The 16228-nt window shown below is 46.6% G+C and overlaps 1 protein-coding gene across 50 annotated transcripts in view; it reads right to left on the reverse strand.

The window, feature by feature from the left end:
- Positions 1 to 16228, reverse strand: part of KANSL3 (KAT8 regulatory NSL complex subunit 3) — an 88132-nt gene that overhangs the window by 51571 nt on the left and 20333 nt on the right. For 29 of the 50 annotated variants that reach the window (XR_013402423.1, XR_013402422.1, XR_013402406.1 and 26 more), the window contains 13 exons: positions 10433 to 10564; positions 9421 to 9537; positions 9090 to 9191; positions 8911 to 8982; positions 7718 to 7792; positions 7380 to 7537; positions 5875 to 5938; positions 5239 to 5439; positions 4883 to 5039; positions 3362 to 3439; positions 1718 to 1909; positions 1188 to 1272; positions 662 to 792 (listed from right to left, as the gene is read on the reverse strand). Coding sequence is in view for 26 of the 50 variants with exons in the window: in XM_077958464.1 (XP_077814590.1) it covers positions 662 to 792; positions 1188 to 1272; positions 1718 to 1909; positions 3362 to 3439; positions 4883 to 5039; positions 5239 to 5439; positions 5875 to 5938; positions 7380 to 7537; positions 7718 to 7792; positions 8911 to 8982; positions 9090 to 9191; positions 9421 to 9537; positions 10433 to 10564 (1564 nt within the window). In the remaining 24 variants the exon portion in view is untranslated. 50 annotated transcript variants of the gene reach the window in all.

The raw sequence follows: 16228 nt of genomic DNA on the forward strand, positions 1-16228 counted from the left end.
TGGGATTACAGGCTTGAGCCACCGCGCCCGGCCGGCAACAGGTCTTTCAAAGTAGCGTTAGTGGGTAGGACAAAATGAGAGACAAGCACAGACAGAAAAATGTCTCATTTTGCTAATGCCCAGTGTAGCACCATTTCCAGTTTTATTCAGTCAGATGTGCTTAAAACAGCAAAATAAAACCATAGTCAGCCCTCAATTATCTGTGGGATTCGCAGCAGATTCACAGATTCAAACGACCACACGGATAGAAACCTGTAGATATGGAATGCCAACTGTATGACATAGTTTCATATAAGGGACTTGAGCATCCATGGATTTTGGTAGCGGTGAGGGTCCTAGAACCAATCTCCTGTGGATAAGAAAGGCTGACTACACATATACGTCCTATCGGCTATTTCTCCTTACAGTAGAGGATACAGCACCTGTGGACTGGAACATTTAATCACTTGCAGACCAGGACATTTACTCACTGCATTTATTCAAGGCCAAGGAATCCCTCTGCCCAAGCTAATTCCAGTTTCACGTAAAGCCTCTATGATCACTCTAAGACCCAGAGGCCCATGCTGTGGATTCAGCTCCAGGGATGCTTTCCCAGGACCACCTACCAGCAGCAGACCAAAAATTCTGTGTTGGAAGGGGAGAATGCTGGGCCACAAGATACCTGGGAGGGAGCTGCCAGGAGAGGTGGCCACCAGGCGGCTCTGCAGTGTGTGCAAGGCACTGGGTGCAGTGCTGCTGGAGACCACGGAAGGGGCTGGGCTGGCTGAGACTCCACCTTCAGAAGAACTGGACCTGGAGACAAAGGAAGGAGCTCTGTTATCCAAAGGTCACAGGGCAGCAAGCCCTAGCAACACAGGCAGGGTACAGAGTGGGGCCCAGCAAGGCTTTCAGCAGCAGACACACACCAAGAATCTTCAGCTTCTTTGTTCCCCTTTCTGAACCTGGCCTCTAGTCTTCTAGAAGTCCTTACTTACAAGACTTACAGCAAAAGGCAGGGGGCACTTTGGAATCTGAAGTAAAAATGAACTCTGGGTTGACCCAAAAGCAAGACAAAGATCCCTATCGAAGGAAGTCACATTTCCCAAACTGACAGAACCCAGAATCCATCATTTTCCAAAGCACTAAATGAACCCGAAGCAGAGGGAAGGGAAAAAAGAAAAGACACAGATGGTCCAACAAACACTCACTTGGCTGTGGTAAGAAGTCCTGTGAGCTCCTTGGCCCCTGCTGAAGCCTGCCCCAGTGTCATGGTGATGGGCTTCCCACCTGCAGCTGCAAAACAGAAAACCCCAAGGCCCCGGTCAGTCCTATTTGGCCACTACATTTGCAGGTTCCACAGTTTAGGCTAAATGCAAGAGATTACGGACAAGAACCGGAAGATGAAAAAAGATGAACTATGCTAGAGTAGAGAGAGCTGGGGTTTTTTCCTTCTATTTTCTAAACTTCCTGAAATATTCTGTACATTTAATTGAAGCAAACAAAAAAAGAACAAAATATACGATGCTTTGAACTACGGCACAGCTTCCTCTCGTATTCTGCCTGCTGCTTGGTCCTCATTCAGATGGGCTCACGCCCACTTTAACCACATGTATAGCCTCATGCCTTCTTTGCTCCGGGCATCTCTCCAAATGAAGCAAAGGCTGACATGCTGGTGAGTGGCCGCCAAAGGGCAATGCTGTGTACCTAGGAGAGGTCAGTCGTAGCAAGAGAAACTCACCTTCTGGAGCACTTCCTTGGGAAGGAGCACAAGGCCCTCCAGCTGTGTCCCCTTGGGAGATAAGGGACACCTTGATCTTTGGTCGCTTGGAGGTCTTACTGCCAGGAAGGGGACTCGAGGGATGGTGTCGCTTCAGCTGAACCCTAAGATCCTCTTTCTCTCCTTCCTCCGGTGGTTCTGATGAAATGGGAACTAAGAGATGGAGCTGAGTTCAGATCCTCCCAATCCAAAAAAGCCCAACAGACACTCAGTCAATAGCAGCACCAACATAGCCGTGTGTAAAACACACAGGAGAACCACTCTACGTCCAGGGCTACCCCTCAAAGGAGACTGCCCATGCTTCAGGACAACTTCACTCAGGCCCTGCCCGTGGGGGACCCCACTTTGCCCTTCTTAGAGGATGGCTCCCTTCTCATCCCTCATCCTGCACTGGAATTGGAAGGGAAGGGCCTGAGTTGGTAGGAATTAAGAGACAGAAGACACCCCGACCCTGCCTAGCCAAGGTCAATAGCAACAACAACAACAACAGAGGACTCAACACATTAAGTAAACAGTCCTTCCCAGACTCAAAAAGTGTGATGATCATCTTCCTGTCTCAAGCCCTCCCCACATCATCACACAGTTGGGGACATTAAACATTCTATGAGAACTCATGGAGGAGCAGGTCATCCAGTTCTCTCTAAAAAGCAGAGTTTTCCAAAAGGCTCTCAAGAGTCCCACCCTACCCTAAGAGCCCAGGGTTGAGGATTCACTTGCCAAATGGAGGCAGTGAAGAGGACTGTCACCAGGACTGAAAGCTGGCTATGAGTAGCTACTAGGAGAGAGTACCTCAACCAGGCAACCTCACAGCTCCTGCCCAGAAGTAACAGGGCAACACTGGCCCATGTCACAACCTGGTCCCCAGGTCATGTGTACTAGCACAGACAAAGGCCATCTGTTCACACATGGGCTTCCACTTCCACTGAATCAAACAGGCTCATCATGTATACAGCCAAGCTTTTTGGACTCTTAGGTTATCTTTCAAGCTTCCTCAAAGATTCCCTCCTCTTTAAACCCAGAAGTCTACCCTAGTTCTCTTGTAGCATAGGGAAGCAAAGACTGGGGTGGGGAGGAAGGCAGCAGTCACATGAGGATGGAGGAGGGGTCCTGGCATGAGGTAACAGTCAGGACATAACCAGCTAGAAGGATTGCTTAGGGGACAAATGCATTGGCTAAAATCAGAGTAGGAAGGAGGGTGGAGGGGAAAGGAGTTTCAGGGTCTATGCTGATATGTGACTGGTGGGCTTGTAGCCACCAGATAAACACAGGACAAGAGGCAGGGAGAAAAACACACAAGGAAACTGAGACTCACAGGCAGTGCCACAGGCATACAAAAAAGCAGCAGAGCCAAGACCACAGTGAAAGAAAGAACCACACTAAGAGACAAAAAAGAAAATACCCTAAGAAGCAAACAAAAGAATGAAAAAAGGGCAAAGACTACAGAGTAAGCAACAGGGGTCAGCAAAACAAAAGAACACAAAGAAAAAGAGAGAAAAGAACAGGAGGAAACCAAACTGAGGCAGAAGAGAGGGAGAGATGGAAAATAAATAAGGGGTTGAGGAGCAGAATGCAGTGGACGAGCAGGCAAGAAAGAGTAATACTCACCAAAGAGACAGGAGGAGGTGCCAGGAGGAAGAGCTTTCCTCACCAGCATATTTTGTTTCAGAAAAGCAGCAAACTGTGCTGGAATGAATCAGAAAGAATTACAGAATCACAGCCAGCCAGAGAAGGGAGAAAAAGAGAGGGAATAAGAAAAAAGGTTGTAGAAAATGGCCAATAGGGGCTCCTTCTGAAATTACTGCATGGCAACCTGACTCTGCCATGGAGTCGGTCTGTAGAAGCATCTAAACTGACTAGTACTACCTGCCTCATGGGGCTATGCCAAAACTCAACAAACTACAGCAATGCGAGTGCCATGAAGAAGGACTCCATGTATGTTCGCTATTAGTATTCCCTGTTTGCCCATCAGCTCTGCTAAGCCAGGGTTCTAAAGCTGCTACTCTCCCCCATGAAACCCTAGGTCCCCATTTCAAACCCAGCTTGCCAATCAGCCTTCCAAAGTCCTTAGATTCTCAACTAATCACCCTTTCCAGAAGCACAGCACATCACCAGCTCTGTCTTCATCAGAAGTGTAAAGACACACTGTCCACAAGGGACTTGGCTCTGGCCACCACTCATGAAGATCCATGGCACAGCATCCGCGCAGACCCTCGGGGCCTGGCCTCATTTCTCAACTCCTCCCATCCACTCATACTTTTCTACTCCTTGTTAGTACTACTCTTACAAGCAAACTCACAAGAGGTCTGAGTTTCGGTTCTGATCCTTTGGCTCCACTAAAAGAAACACAGGGAAAGTAAACAGATGAGCCTCCTATCCCCTCCACGTCTGTCTACCAGACAGCCAGCTCTGGCTGCTGCCTCTTCCCAGGCACCGCTATTCCTGAGAAGCTCAGGTGACACATGCTCCTGGACACATCGTTGAACACCAATGCCCAAGAAGCCTTACATCAAGGCCACCCAACTGGATCAATGTGGGGGAAGGGGGACAGAGCACTGTTTCTTCTTTCCCCACCCAGTGAACTCTCCCTTTTCTATAGCTCCTTTCAGAGCACTTACAGCTCACCAAACTCTTACTTTCGACTATATGAATACTTCCCAGCCTCATCTGAAACCTGTCTGTAGACAACCCTGACAAACTTCACTGAAAGTCTCAGTGTGAGAATCTTAACGCTTCAAGGGTCAAACAAAGAAAGGGCATGATGCCAGGTGAGTTGCCCTAGAATCTGATTAATAAAATCAATCACCCAATACTTATGATCAGAGAGCCCTGACTGGAGGAGTGGCTGGCAAGGTAGAAAAAAGTTTAGGCCAATATACATGTTCATAAAGCCTAGCTTCCCCAGAACAGCAAGACAAAGCTGTAACTAGTGATCACAAAGCCCCACTCACTCAGAGGCCTTGCCATTCATTTCAGTAATTAATTTTGAACTTTGCCTGCACAGAAATGTGAGAAAGGGTGCCTCCCATCCGCCTGGAAAAAGCCGTCGATATCAATACTGTGCAGCCGCCACGTGGCATGAACACCAGCAGACAGCCCCAGGAGGAGCCCCCGGCCGGGTGCCTATACCTTGAGCTTGTTTGTGGGTCAGCACAGCTTCTGTCCGCTGCACATGTCTCTTCAGCAGCTGAGAGCTTCCAATCTGACTGGACTTCTGGGCAGAGGTCACCGCAGTCACTTTGGTCTTGGGACTGGAGGTGGGGCTGCTGGACACACTGGAGAGATCCTGAGTAAGGTGAGAAGGCCAAGAGATGAGCCAATGTTATTAGGATCTGACCATGAGTCAGCACGTCCCTCTGGAATTCCCCTTGTAGGAACTCACAGGCCCATGGCACTAACAAGACAAAGGCATCCCCAGGAAGTTAAGGAACCAACTCTGTGGTGCTGATTCCCCAGCAAAAGTGCTCCCACCCTGCTCATACTACCTCTGAGCCTGAGGGTGAGGCGGGCAGCTTGGCAGCTGGGGAGGCAGGTCGACTGCCCCGCTCAGGGACTTCAAAGGCCAAGTCTCTGCGGGCCACATCGCGGGGCTTCTTCTTCTTCTCAGCATCCTGATCCCGAGGTTCAGAGCCCATGTGACCCTCAGCACGAGTGAGCACTCCAGTCAGAAAGTCCACAATCTCATCCTAGTGTAGAGAGGAGCCAACCAAGGCCTTTTAGTCCTCATCTGGAGAATGGGAACCTCTCAGATACTTACCAACTAAAAGAAATTCTCCCTCAGCTCTGGCATCTGGATGTGCCAGTCCTTCCCCACTCAAACAAGGCCTGGTGCAAATCCCAGGCTTCTGAGCAACTGTGGTTCGAGAAGACCAGCAAGTGCCTCTGTCAGGGGAAGCTCCGGGGTGGTCACACTCCACCACTTTTCCAACACTCTCCCTCCTGATGCTTTGCTTACATTAATTCACCACTCTCATTTTTCTTTGCTTTGCTTATGACTGAGACCTACCAGAGGCCCCAGTGGAGGCCTTCAGAGCCAAAGAGGCCACTACTAATAAGACCAAACCTACAAGGCTACAGAAAGGCAAGCCTAGCTGAGAAAAGCACGCAAAACAACTGTTTACCTGAATACATCTGTCCACCATGCTCTGAGTCAACCCTTCTGATTTCTTCTTTGCTTTGCTTATTCTAAGAAACAAAATGGATGACATGTTTACTTCTTAATTCCATGGTGTCCTATGAAAATAAGAAAGTAAGGCCGGGCGCGGTGGCTCAAGCCTGTAATCCCAGCACTTTGGGAGGCCGAGGCGGGCGGATCACAAGGTCAGGAGATCGAGACCACGGTGAAACCCCGTCTCTACTAAAAATACAAAAAATTAGCCGGGCGCGGTGGCGGGCGCCTGTAGTCCTAGCTACTCAGGAGGCTGAGGCAGGAGAATGGCGTGAACCCAGGAGGCGGAGCTTGCAGTGAGCCGAGATCGCGCCACTGCACTCCAGCCTGGGCAACAGCGTGAGACTCCATCTCAAAAAAAAAAAAAAAAGAAAAAAAAAAAAAGAAAATAAGAAAGTATTTCTTTTCTGGGCTATTTTCTAGCCCCAGGAGGGCCATGTTAGCCTTAAGTAATGCAACCTCTCCAAACCTGTTCCTATGTCTGCAAAATGGGGAATCATAACATCTCATTCATGAAGTTGTGGGGATTAAACAAAATAACATATGTAAAGAAACCAAGCACAGTGCCCAGGACAGTCCGCTCCAGAATTCCTGTACCTACAGCTTAATAGGTCAACTCTATCCAGAACCCAGGAGGCAGAGGTTGCAGTGAGCTGAGATTGCACCACTGCACTCCAGCCTAGGTGACAGAGCCAGGCGCCACCTCAAAAAACAAAAAACAAACAAACAAACAAAAAAGCTCAAGGTCGTGAAAGACAAAGATGGAGGAACTCTACCAAATTAAAGGAGATCGAGGAGACATGGCAACTAAATCCAAGTGTGATCCTGGGCTGGATGCTGGACCAGAAAAATGACATTAGGGAAACAACTGATGAAACGTGAGTCTGTAGATTATAGTGTCATGTCGATGTTAATTTCTTGATTTGGGCTATGTAAGATGTTTAACATTTAGAAATCAGGTGAAGGGTATATGGGAATTTTTTTGTACTAGTGTTATAACTTTTTATAAATCTGAAATTTCAAATATTAAAAAATATTTTTTTAATGCTGTCTTTTTTTTTTTTTTTTTTTGAGACAGAGTCTTGCACTGTTGCCCAGGCTGGCTGGAGCGCAGTGGTGTAATCTTGGCTCACTGCAAGCTCCTCCTCCCAGGTTCACGCCATTCTCCTGCCTCAGCCTCCCGAGAAGCTGGGACTACAGGCGCCCACCACCATGCCTGGCTAATTTTTTGTATTTTTAGTAGAGACAGGGTTTCACCGTGTTAGCCAGGATGGTCGCGATCTCCTTTCCGCCCACCTTGGCCTCCCAAAGTGCTGGGGTTACAGGCATGAGCCACCACGCCTGGCTAATGCTGTCTTTTAACTGAACCAGACTGGTCTGTAGTTACACTGCCAGCTTAGAGGCGTATCTCTAACACTGTAACACAGCTCTCTTGCAGCTCTAGGAGAATCTACCCACCTGAGATTGTCATCAGCTCCCCCAACCACCACCAAGCTGTTCTCAGCTCGGATCTTCTCCCGGAAGTCCTCCATGGCTTCAGGGTGACATTGAAGGGAATTTTGACCAATGACAAAGAGGACCGGGGTCTTCATATCCAAGAGGGGATCATCTACATCCTAAAACAGGTATAGGTTTTAGAATCGGCTTCTTCATATTCACAAAGCACCGACCCGGAAACTCCACTAAGGAGGATCAGCTGTGCAACTGCAGTCGGCCTCAGCATCAGCTTGGACAAGGTACGTATACTCACACTCCCGCTGCCAATGACCCAGCACTCAGCTTTATCACACTCTTACCCCTCTGGGGCCATCCACGGTAAGCAGAGGAAACCCAAGGCAGACAACTGCGGTGACATACTCCATCACTGACACCTGTAAATAACGGAACAGTTTGTCTAAAGGTCAATTGAGTTCATGGCACCTCAGCCGACCCAGAATCCAGGAGTGGTCCAGACCCACCAGAGAGTCTCACCTCTTCCTCCCCTGTCCTAATATCCGGGTGCATCTTCTGCCACAACGGCAGCAGTAAGAGCACAAGACCCAGGGTATGTCATTCCATAAGCAGCCACTACCTAGAGAACTGGGGCCCCAAGAAGACCCCAGCAGGTGGCTGAACCATAGAATAGAAGGTTCAATATTCCTATCCTGTCAACTCCCTCAACTAGAGCCCTCCTGCTCCATTTTTCTCCACAAATAGTAAATATAGTCAAGAGAACACAATGTTGCCACTCACCCTTAAGTGAAAAAAAATTCTCTCTATTGAACTTAATGGATAGTTACCAGACAGCCTAGATTTCTTGGAGCAACTGCTAAGGCCCACCACCCTGGGAGCAGGACTATGGGGACCTTCCTCCTCTCATAGCTATCACTTGACTGGACTGCATGAAGCAAAATTAAGGCTTTGGACACCTGAGGGACACTTACACAAACTGACAGACATACAAATGTATGTAAAATATGAAAAGATTCCTTGATGTCTTGGAAAGGGACTGAAATGAACACAGCATCAAATTCCAGAGCTACTAATATTTGCCAGCTACAATTATTGTTGTTTTTTAGGTGGGAGAACAGTATGGTACTTATGTTTAGAGGAAAAAAGGGATCCTTTTATTTTTTCCACAGATATATGCCAGTGTGTGTGTGTGCGTGTGTAAATGCTATGATATTTGGGATTTTTCTTCAAAACAATCTGGGGGAGAAAGAAAGTAAGTAGGGTGAGATAAAACAAGCCCAGCCAAGAGTTGATCACTGGTAAACCTGGGTGAGGATCCTGGGGGTTTATTATACTATACCTGCTTTTGTTTCTGCTTAAAGTTTTCCTAAATAAATTAAAAATTGTTTTAATAAAATTTGTCCTCTACAGTTTAAAATGCAATTACATAGTAAAGTATCTAGCACAGAGCCTGAAACATAGTAAAGGACTCAATGGTAGCTATCATTAGTGGTATTCCATCCCAGAACAACCTCCAAATAAGATAGAAATTACTTACATGACAGGCCACCAAAGCTCCTGTGTTCCAGCCAATCAAGATAATGGGTTTGTGTGGGAAATGGCTGTGAATCTTCATGGGAAGAGAAAGAAGACAGTAAGACAGGAGGCCAAAGATGGGAGCAGAACAACCCCAGAATGCTGGGTATGCCAAGTGCACTGAAACAGGGGCGTTCTCACCTCCAGCACTTTGCTTCTCACTGCCCCAATCATATGCTCAAGACACTGTAGAACTCCTACCCCACTGCCATTGTTCAGCAGATGGGTGGCTACAGGGATGACCTGAAGGAAAGAAGTAGCCCCCACAACAGCAGAGGTAAGTTTCAAATCTTTCAATTCTGTTTGACCTACCCCAAACCCTTTCAACCTTGGAATTCCACATGAAAGAAGGGTTAGAGGAGGCTCCACATTCAAGTTATCCATTTTGACCTCCCTCCCACATATTCTTCTCCTCAATTCTCCAAGACTATATTCCCTGCCAGGAGGGAGTTCCTCCTGCCCCCACACATACCTTGCCTAAGCAGGAGAGCTGAGACTGCCAGAAGCGGTGGCGGCGTGAAGTGGGAAACACAGAGCTGGAGGGACCAGAGGAGGCGATGAGAATCAGTGGAGAGCCAGGGAGTTTGCTCTAAAGAGGAAGGATCCCACCCAAAAACCAGTGAGTGAGAAGTTTTCTTCCACGAAATTCCAAGTATCCCAATACCTTTCTCATCCCAACCAATGCTCCTTTGCTTGTGAAATATGTTAAGCACTATACAAAATAAATTACTAGTAATAGTTAAAGAAGCCAGTCAGTCGCACCGGCTCACACCTGCAATCCCAGCACTCTGGGAGGCCGAGGCAGGCGGATCACCTGGGGTTAGGAGTTTGAGACCAGCCTGGCCAACGTGGTGAAATCCTGTCATTACTGAAAACACAAAAATTAGCCAGGCATGGTGGTGCATGCCTGTAATCTCAGCTACTCAGGAAGCTGATGCAGGAGAATTGCCTGAACCTGGGAGGCAGAGGTTGCAATAAGCCAAGATCATGCCACTGCACTCTAGCCTGGGCAATAGAGCAAGATTTTGTCGCAAAAAATAATAACAACAGGCCGGGCGCGGTGGCTCACGCCTGTAATCCCAGCACTTTGGGAGGCCGAGACGGGCAGATCACGAGGTCAGGAGATCGAGACCATCCTGGCTAACACGGTGAAACCCCGTCTCTACTAAAAAGAAGTACAAAAAACTAGCCGGGCGAGGTGGCGGGCGCCTGTAGTCCCAGCTACTCGAGAGGCTGAGGCGGGAGAATGGCGTAAACCCGGGAGGCGGAGCTTGCAGTGAGCGGAGATCCGGCCACTGCACTCCAGCCTGGGCGACAGAGCGAGACTCCGTCTCAAAAAAAAAAAAAAAAAATAATAATAATAATAATAATAATAACAACAACAAAAAATAGTTAAAGAAGCCATTTATCCTCCTGCCAAGGTTCTAAGGCTTGAGTCTAAAATTTGTATGTGCCATTGTTAAGTCCTGAGCCATCCAACTTACTGGTTTGTTATGAGAAAGCACGCCCACAGCAGGGTCCCAGGGCCTCTTCAGTAGGAGAGACAAGGCCTCAGCTCCTGCAGCCCCAGTCTTCGTGTTGGATGACACAAGCATCCGGTCAATCAAGGTTGGGATCTACAAAGAAGGAAGAGCAAAGCTGATTCCAGTGTAAAGCAGGAGACCTGCCACCATCAGCAATCAAGCAGAAGAGCAGGGCCCCACTAGAAGCCAGACAGACTTCAACTAAGCCTCTAAAAACCTCCTCAGGAGCAGCAGTATATATAAATAAACGGGCGAAAAGTATGCTCCCACCATGAAAAGTGAATGGGTACAATCCTTTGGAAAGCAGTCTGGATATGTGGCAAGGGACTTAAATGTACTCCCATCCCTTTTCCAAATGTTTCTACTTCTGAGAACCTTTCCAAAGAAAACATATCAGAAACAAAAACACACACAAAAGGATAAGGAGAGTTATGCACAGAGACAAATCAACTATGAACAATAATAAAGTAAAAACAATTTAATATATGTATGTATACGTAAGGGAGTAGTTTAGTCAACTATCTACCTAATTGGATATTAACAATTATTTTCAAATATTTACAAGAATTTATTTATTTATTTATTGAGACAAAGTCTCGCTCTGTCACCCAGGCTAGAGTGCAGTGGCCTGATCTTGGCTCACTGCCACCTCTGCCTCCTGGGTTTAAGCAATTTCTTGTTTCTCAGCCTCCCAAGTAGCTGAGATTACAGGCGTGCACCACCATACCCAGTTAATTTTGTGTATTTCTAGTAGAGATGGAGTTTCACCTTATTGGTCAGGCTGGTCTTGAACTCCTGACCTCAAATGATCCACCCGCCTCAGCCTCCTAAAGTGCTAGAATTACAGGCGTTAGCCACTGAGCCCAGCTTTCAAATATTTACAAGAATACATAATAACATATAGCAATAATTTTGCCAAAATGTTACAGGTAAAATAGAAAATATAAAAATTATCTCTACTCAAAGCTGGGCTCAGTGGCTCATGCCTGTAATCCCAGCACTTTTAGGAGCCAAGGTGGGCAGATCACTTGAGGTCAGGAGTTCGAGATAAGCCTGGCCAATATTGTGAAACCCTGTCTCCACTAAAAATACAAAAATTAGCCAGGCGTGGTGGCACACCAGTAATCCCAGCTACTCGGGAAGCTGAGGTACGAGAATCACTTGAACCCAGGAGGTGGAGGTTGTGGTGAGCTGAGGTCATGACACTGCACTCCGGCCTGGGCTGCAGAGTGAGACACTATCTCAAAAAAAAAAAAAGAAAAAAGAAAAAAATTATCTCTACTCAGAAAAAAGACTAAGAAAATATGCTGCACACCTGTAGTACCAGCTGCTCAGGAGGCTGAGACAGAAGAATCACTTAAACCCAGGAGGCAGAGGTTGCAGTGAGCCAAGAGCGCGCCACTGCACTCCAGCCTGGGCAACAGAGGGAGACTGTCTCAAAAAAAAAAAAAGAAGCCAAAATGTTAATAATGATCTCTAGAGAGTTTATGGGTGACTTTTTCCTTTACAGATTTCTATGTTCCCTAAATTTCCTCAATGAGTGTCAGTTGATTTTATAATTTTGTTTAATCTCCATTTTCTTCTAGAGTACTGCTTTCAAGCTGTGGTGTACTAAATAAACCTGTTATTATGTACAAAAATATATATCCTGCTATGCTATGTACAGTGTACTTTATCTCATGTCTGTTTTTTACCATCTACCAGAAATGTAACATTACAGATGTGCAAATATAAGTTTCAGACATGTTGATGCTTACACTGAGAAGAAATATCTGAGAAGAAATATCTGCGAATTCCATGCTACCCACAAAAGGTCAAAATGACCTAGGGGAAAGGAAAAATGTTTAAATATTAGAGGCAGTTTTCAGAAAAACAAAAAGGTTTTGAAAAATTGGAGAATAAAAAGTACTACGGTTTTGATGCAAGTTGTAAAACTCCAAAAATAGCAGAAGATAAGTTGCTCTTAATTTAAAAACAGAGACACTAAATGGATTTCTATATGAGAAATTAGAGAATTATAACCATTAGACTTTCTCAGTTTAACTTAGGAAACAAATATTCGTGCAACTGCTTTTACAAGGCACGAGGCTAGTACTACAGAGGAATTTATTCTACAAGAGGTAATGAAGACAAACACCCAAATAACGGTGGGGGATGGGAACAGGGAAAGACCGATAACTGCCATGAAAGAAACAGAAGCCCAAACTGCTATGATTCAAACCACCCAACAGAGAAGGAGAAGTTGAGGCAACTTTCATCTAAGATGCAGCATGTGAAATGAGACAGGCTCTTTGGAACAGGCAGGATTCCAACACAAGATGAGAGAAAAGCCTTCCCATCAGACACACCAGCAAGAGGCAAGAACATGCAGAGCTTATTCCAGGCACATATGCACTAAAGTCAAGGATTCAAGCAAGGAAGGAGGAGGATGTAAAAAGCCAGTAGGAAGGATAAGACCAAACCGCAAAGGATCTTCCCGTTCTTTGTAACTCACTCTAGAACTGTGAGCCACTCAACACTTTGAGGCAAAGGATCTGACCCTGGGTTAAGCTTTTGTCTAGCAGTACTGTATAGCTATGAAACCAAAGAGGCTTGAAACTTGCTTCCTGTCAACAAGGGATAATCAATAACTGAATTTTCCACTTGGAGCTGGGAAGACCAAGCTTCCCTGGTATTTCCAGCATTGCATTCACTCTCAACAGCTGACTAAAAGGCTAAGGTCTGTGCCTTCTCTTTATCATAACGGATCTAATGGTGAAAGTAGCTGGGTGAAGAGCATGATTCCATCCACCCGCGCTTTCACATCCAGCAGGCACTTTACAAGTAAAACAATCTTATAATCATTTATATCCTTTGGGAAACAACCAAAGTATTTATTGTGAATCTAAATATAGTCATGGGAAAATAAGAGTCCTATGGCAGAGGAACCACTGTGGAGAGCACAGCCCAGAGAGGATGTTGCCTCAAGTCTGAGGCCCTTGCTCACTGGTGTACCAGCGAGCCTTCTACCATTCCAGCCAACCCATACCATGGCCCAGCAGCATGGGAGGAAAGCACCCAACTATGCATGATGTGGAGTCCCCCCAGTGGTCTGCCAAGGTCATAGTAACTGACATTCACACAGGATATGTCCAGTCAGTAACTTAAATAGGGCAGCAGTACAAATTCCTCCTTAAAGGGAAATTATGCTAGCCATGGTGAGTGAGGCAGGGTCACCAGAGAACTGAGACCCTGGGCACTACCAACACTCATCTCCTACAGTGTATTCACCAATGTTACACTTTTACCATAGGTAGAATGCTGAGGAGAACATATGTGAAGAGGCCTACAATACTTCTGGGCCACCACTGTCTGGGCCCCATACTCTACCTGCCCACCACTCACCTCCCGGGTCCAGGGTTTCTACTATAGGGGAGCAGTATGGGGGAAAGTCTGGGACTCCCTTTTCATTTGTCTCTTTCTTCACTAGAAAATATACTCCACGGCCAGGTGCAGTGGCTCACGCCTGTAATCCCAGCACTTTGGGAGGTCGAGATGGGCGGATCACAAGGTCAGGAGATCGAGACCATCCTGGCTAACCCGGTGAATCCCTGTCTCTACTAAAAAATACAAAAAACTAGCCGAGCGAGGTGGCAGGCGCCTGTAGTCCCAGCTACTCGGGAGGCTGAGGCAGGAGAATGGCGTAAACCCGGGAGGCGGAGCTTGCAGTGAGCTGAGATCCGGCCACTGCACTCCAGCCTGGGCGACAGAGCGAGACTCCGTCTCAAAAAACAAAAAAAGAAAATACACTCCACCAGAGAAGGGACCAGTTTTGTTTTGCTCACCCCAGTACCTGACACACATAGGGCTCCAAATAAGTAACTAATGTCAAATTTCCTACCATGAATATTATTAATGTATCTAGTCCTGAGTTTTATTTCAGCACTAAACCAGTCTTCTAACAAACTTGGCACCCTTTAACTTAAAAACAGATAAGAAACAATGAGTCTGCAAGTTTTGGGGATGGCTGAGGGAACATGTTGGTCAAGCAACTTACAGCAGCAAGATGAGCCAGCTTCCTGCGAAGCATAAAGTAAAACTATTAAAAAAAAAAAAAAGTCAAAAACTGAATCAGGCTCATGCCTGTATCCCAGCAATTTGGGAGGACAAGGTGGGAGGATTGCTTGAGGCCAGGAATTCAAGACGTGCCTATAGCAAAACCGTCTCTATAAAAAATTAAAAATTTAGCTGGGTGTGGCAGGGTATGGCGGCTCACGCCTGTAATCCCAGCACTTTGGGAGGCTGAGGTGGGCAGATCACGAGGTCAGGAGATTGAGAGACGATGAAATCCTTGTCTCTACTAAAAATACAAAAAAATTGGCCGGGCAGGGTGACACACGCCTGTAGTCCCAGCTACTCAGGAGGCTGAGGCAGAACTGCTTGAACCCAGGAGGCGGAAGTTGCAGTGAGCCAAGATCATGCCACTGCATTCCAGCCTGGGCAACAGAGCGAGACTCTGTCTCAAAAAAAAAAGAAAATTTTAGCTGGGTGTTGTGGTGGCACACACCTCTAGTTCCAGCTACTTGAGAGACTGAGGCAGGCGGATTGCTTGAGCCCAGGAGTTTGAAGTTATAGCAAGCTATGATAGTGCCACTGCACTCCAGCCTGAGTGAGACAGGAAGACCCTGTCTCCAAAGAAAAAAAAAGGCCTCAGACGACTTTGATTGAATCAGTTCTTTCTCTTCTCTATTTTTCTTAGAGACAGGGTCTCCCTCTGTCACCCAGGCTGGAGTGCAGTGATGGGATCAAACTCACTACAGCCTCCTCCCACCAGCCTCCTAAGTAGCTGGGACTACAGGGACGTGCCACCATGCCTGGCTAATTTTTTTATTTTTAGTAGAGACAAGGTCTTGCTATGCTGCTCAGGCTGGTCTCAAACTCCTGAGCTAAAGCGATCCTCCTGCCTCAGCCTCCTGAAGTGCTAGGATAACAGGCATGAGCTACTACACCCATTGGAGAAAAACACCCCAAATATTTCAAGAACCTATGAGGGTACTACTTAAATAACTGTTAATAGTTACGGTGGCTCACTGCTTACTATGTGCCCAATTTTGTGTTAAGCACGCTACCTGAATTAACTAATTTAATTTTCACAAAACTCCTAGATAGGTATTATCATCAGCCGCATTTTAGAAATGAGACACTAGTCCAGGCTTACACAGCTAATCAGTGACAACGCTGAGATCAGCCGGGCAATCTGCCTCCAGCATCCACATTCTACCACATTGAGGACAGCCTGATGCAATCGCTGGAATCACCAAGAAAAACAGTTTAACTCTGTGCAATACTAAGAAAGCAGGAAACTATAATGATATGTTTGCACTGAATTATAAAAATGTTGCTACTAAAGGCTCATGCCCTGGGGAGCAGAGTTGAAGGCATCACGGCACACTCCCGCTCTGCAATCTCCCAGTGCTCTGAGCACCAAGGGTCTGCTTCTGTCACCTTTCTCAACAAACTCTTCCCTGGTAAACCCTTCATCAACTTCATGATAATTCAATTCAGCCATGACTTCAACCACAGGCTGCAAGGCTAGAAAGGCTAAACATATACTCTGGTTTTCAGGCCCTGTACCTCATCCTGGAGCTAGGAGGGCTGAAAACGTTTACACCAGACACAAATGTGAAATGATACCCTGTCTCTCAATTTTAATACCAAACCCATTAGTTTTGGCCATGCACCCCAGACCGACCAGATAATTACCTTGCCCAACCCCAC

This window comes from Macaca mulatta, chromosome 13 (genome assembly GCF_049350105.2).
Source record: "Macaca mulatta isolate MMU2019108-1 chromosome 13, T2T-MMU8v2.0, whole genome shotgun sequence".
NCBI lineage: Eukaryota > Metazoa > Chordata > Mammalia > Primates > Cercopithecidae > Macaca > Macaca mulatta.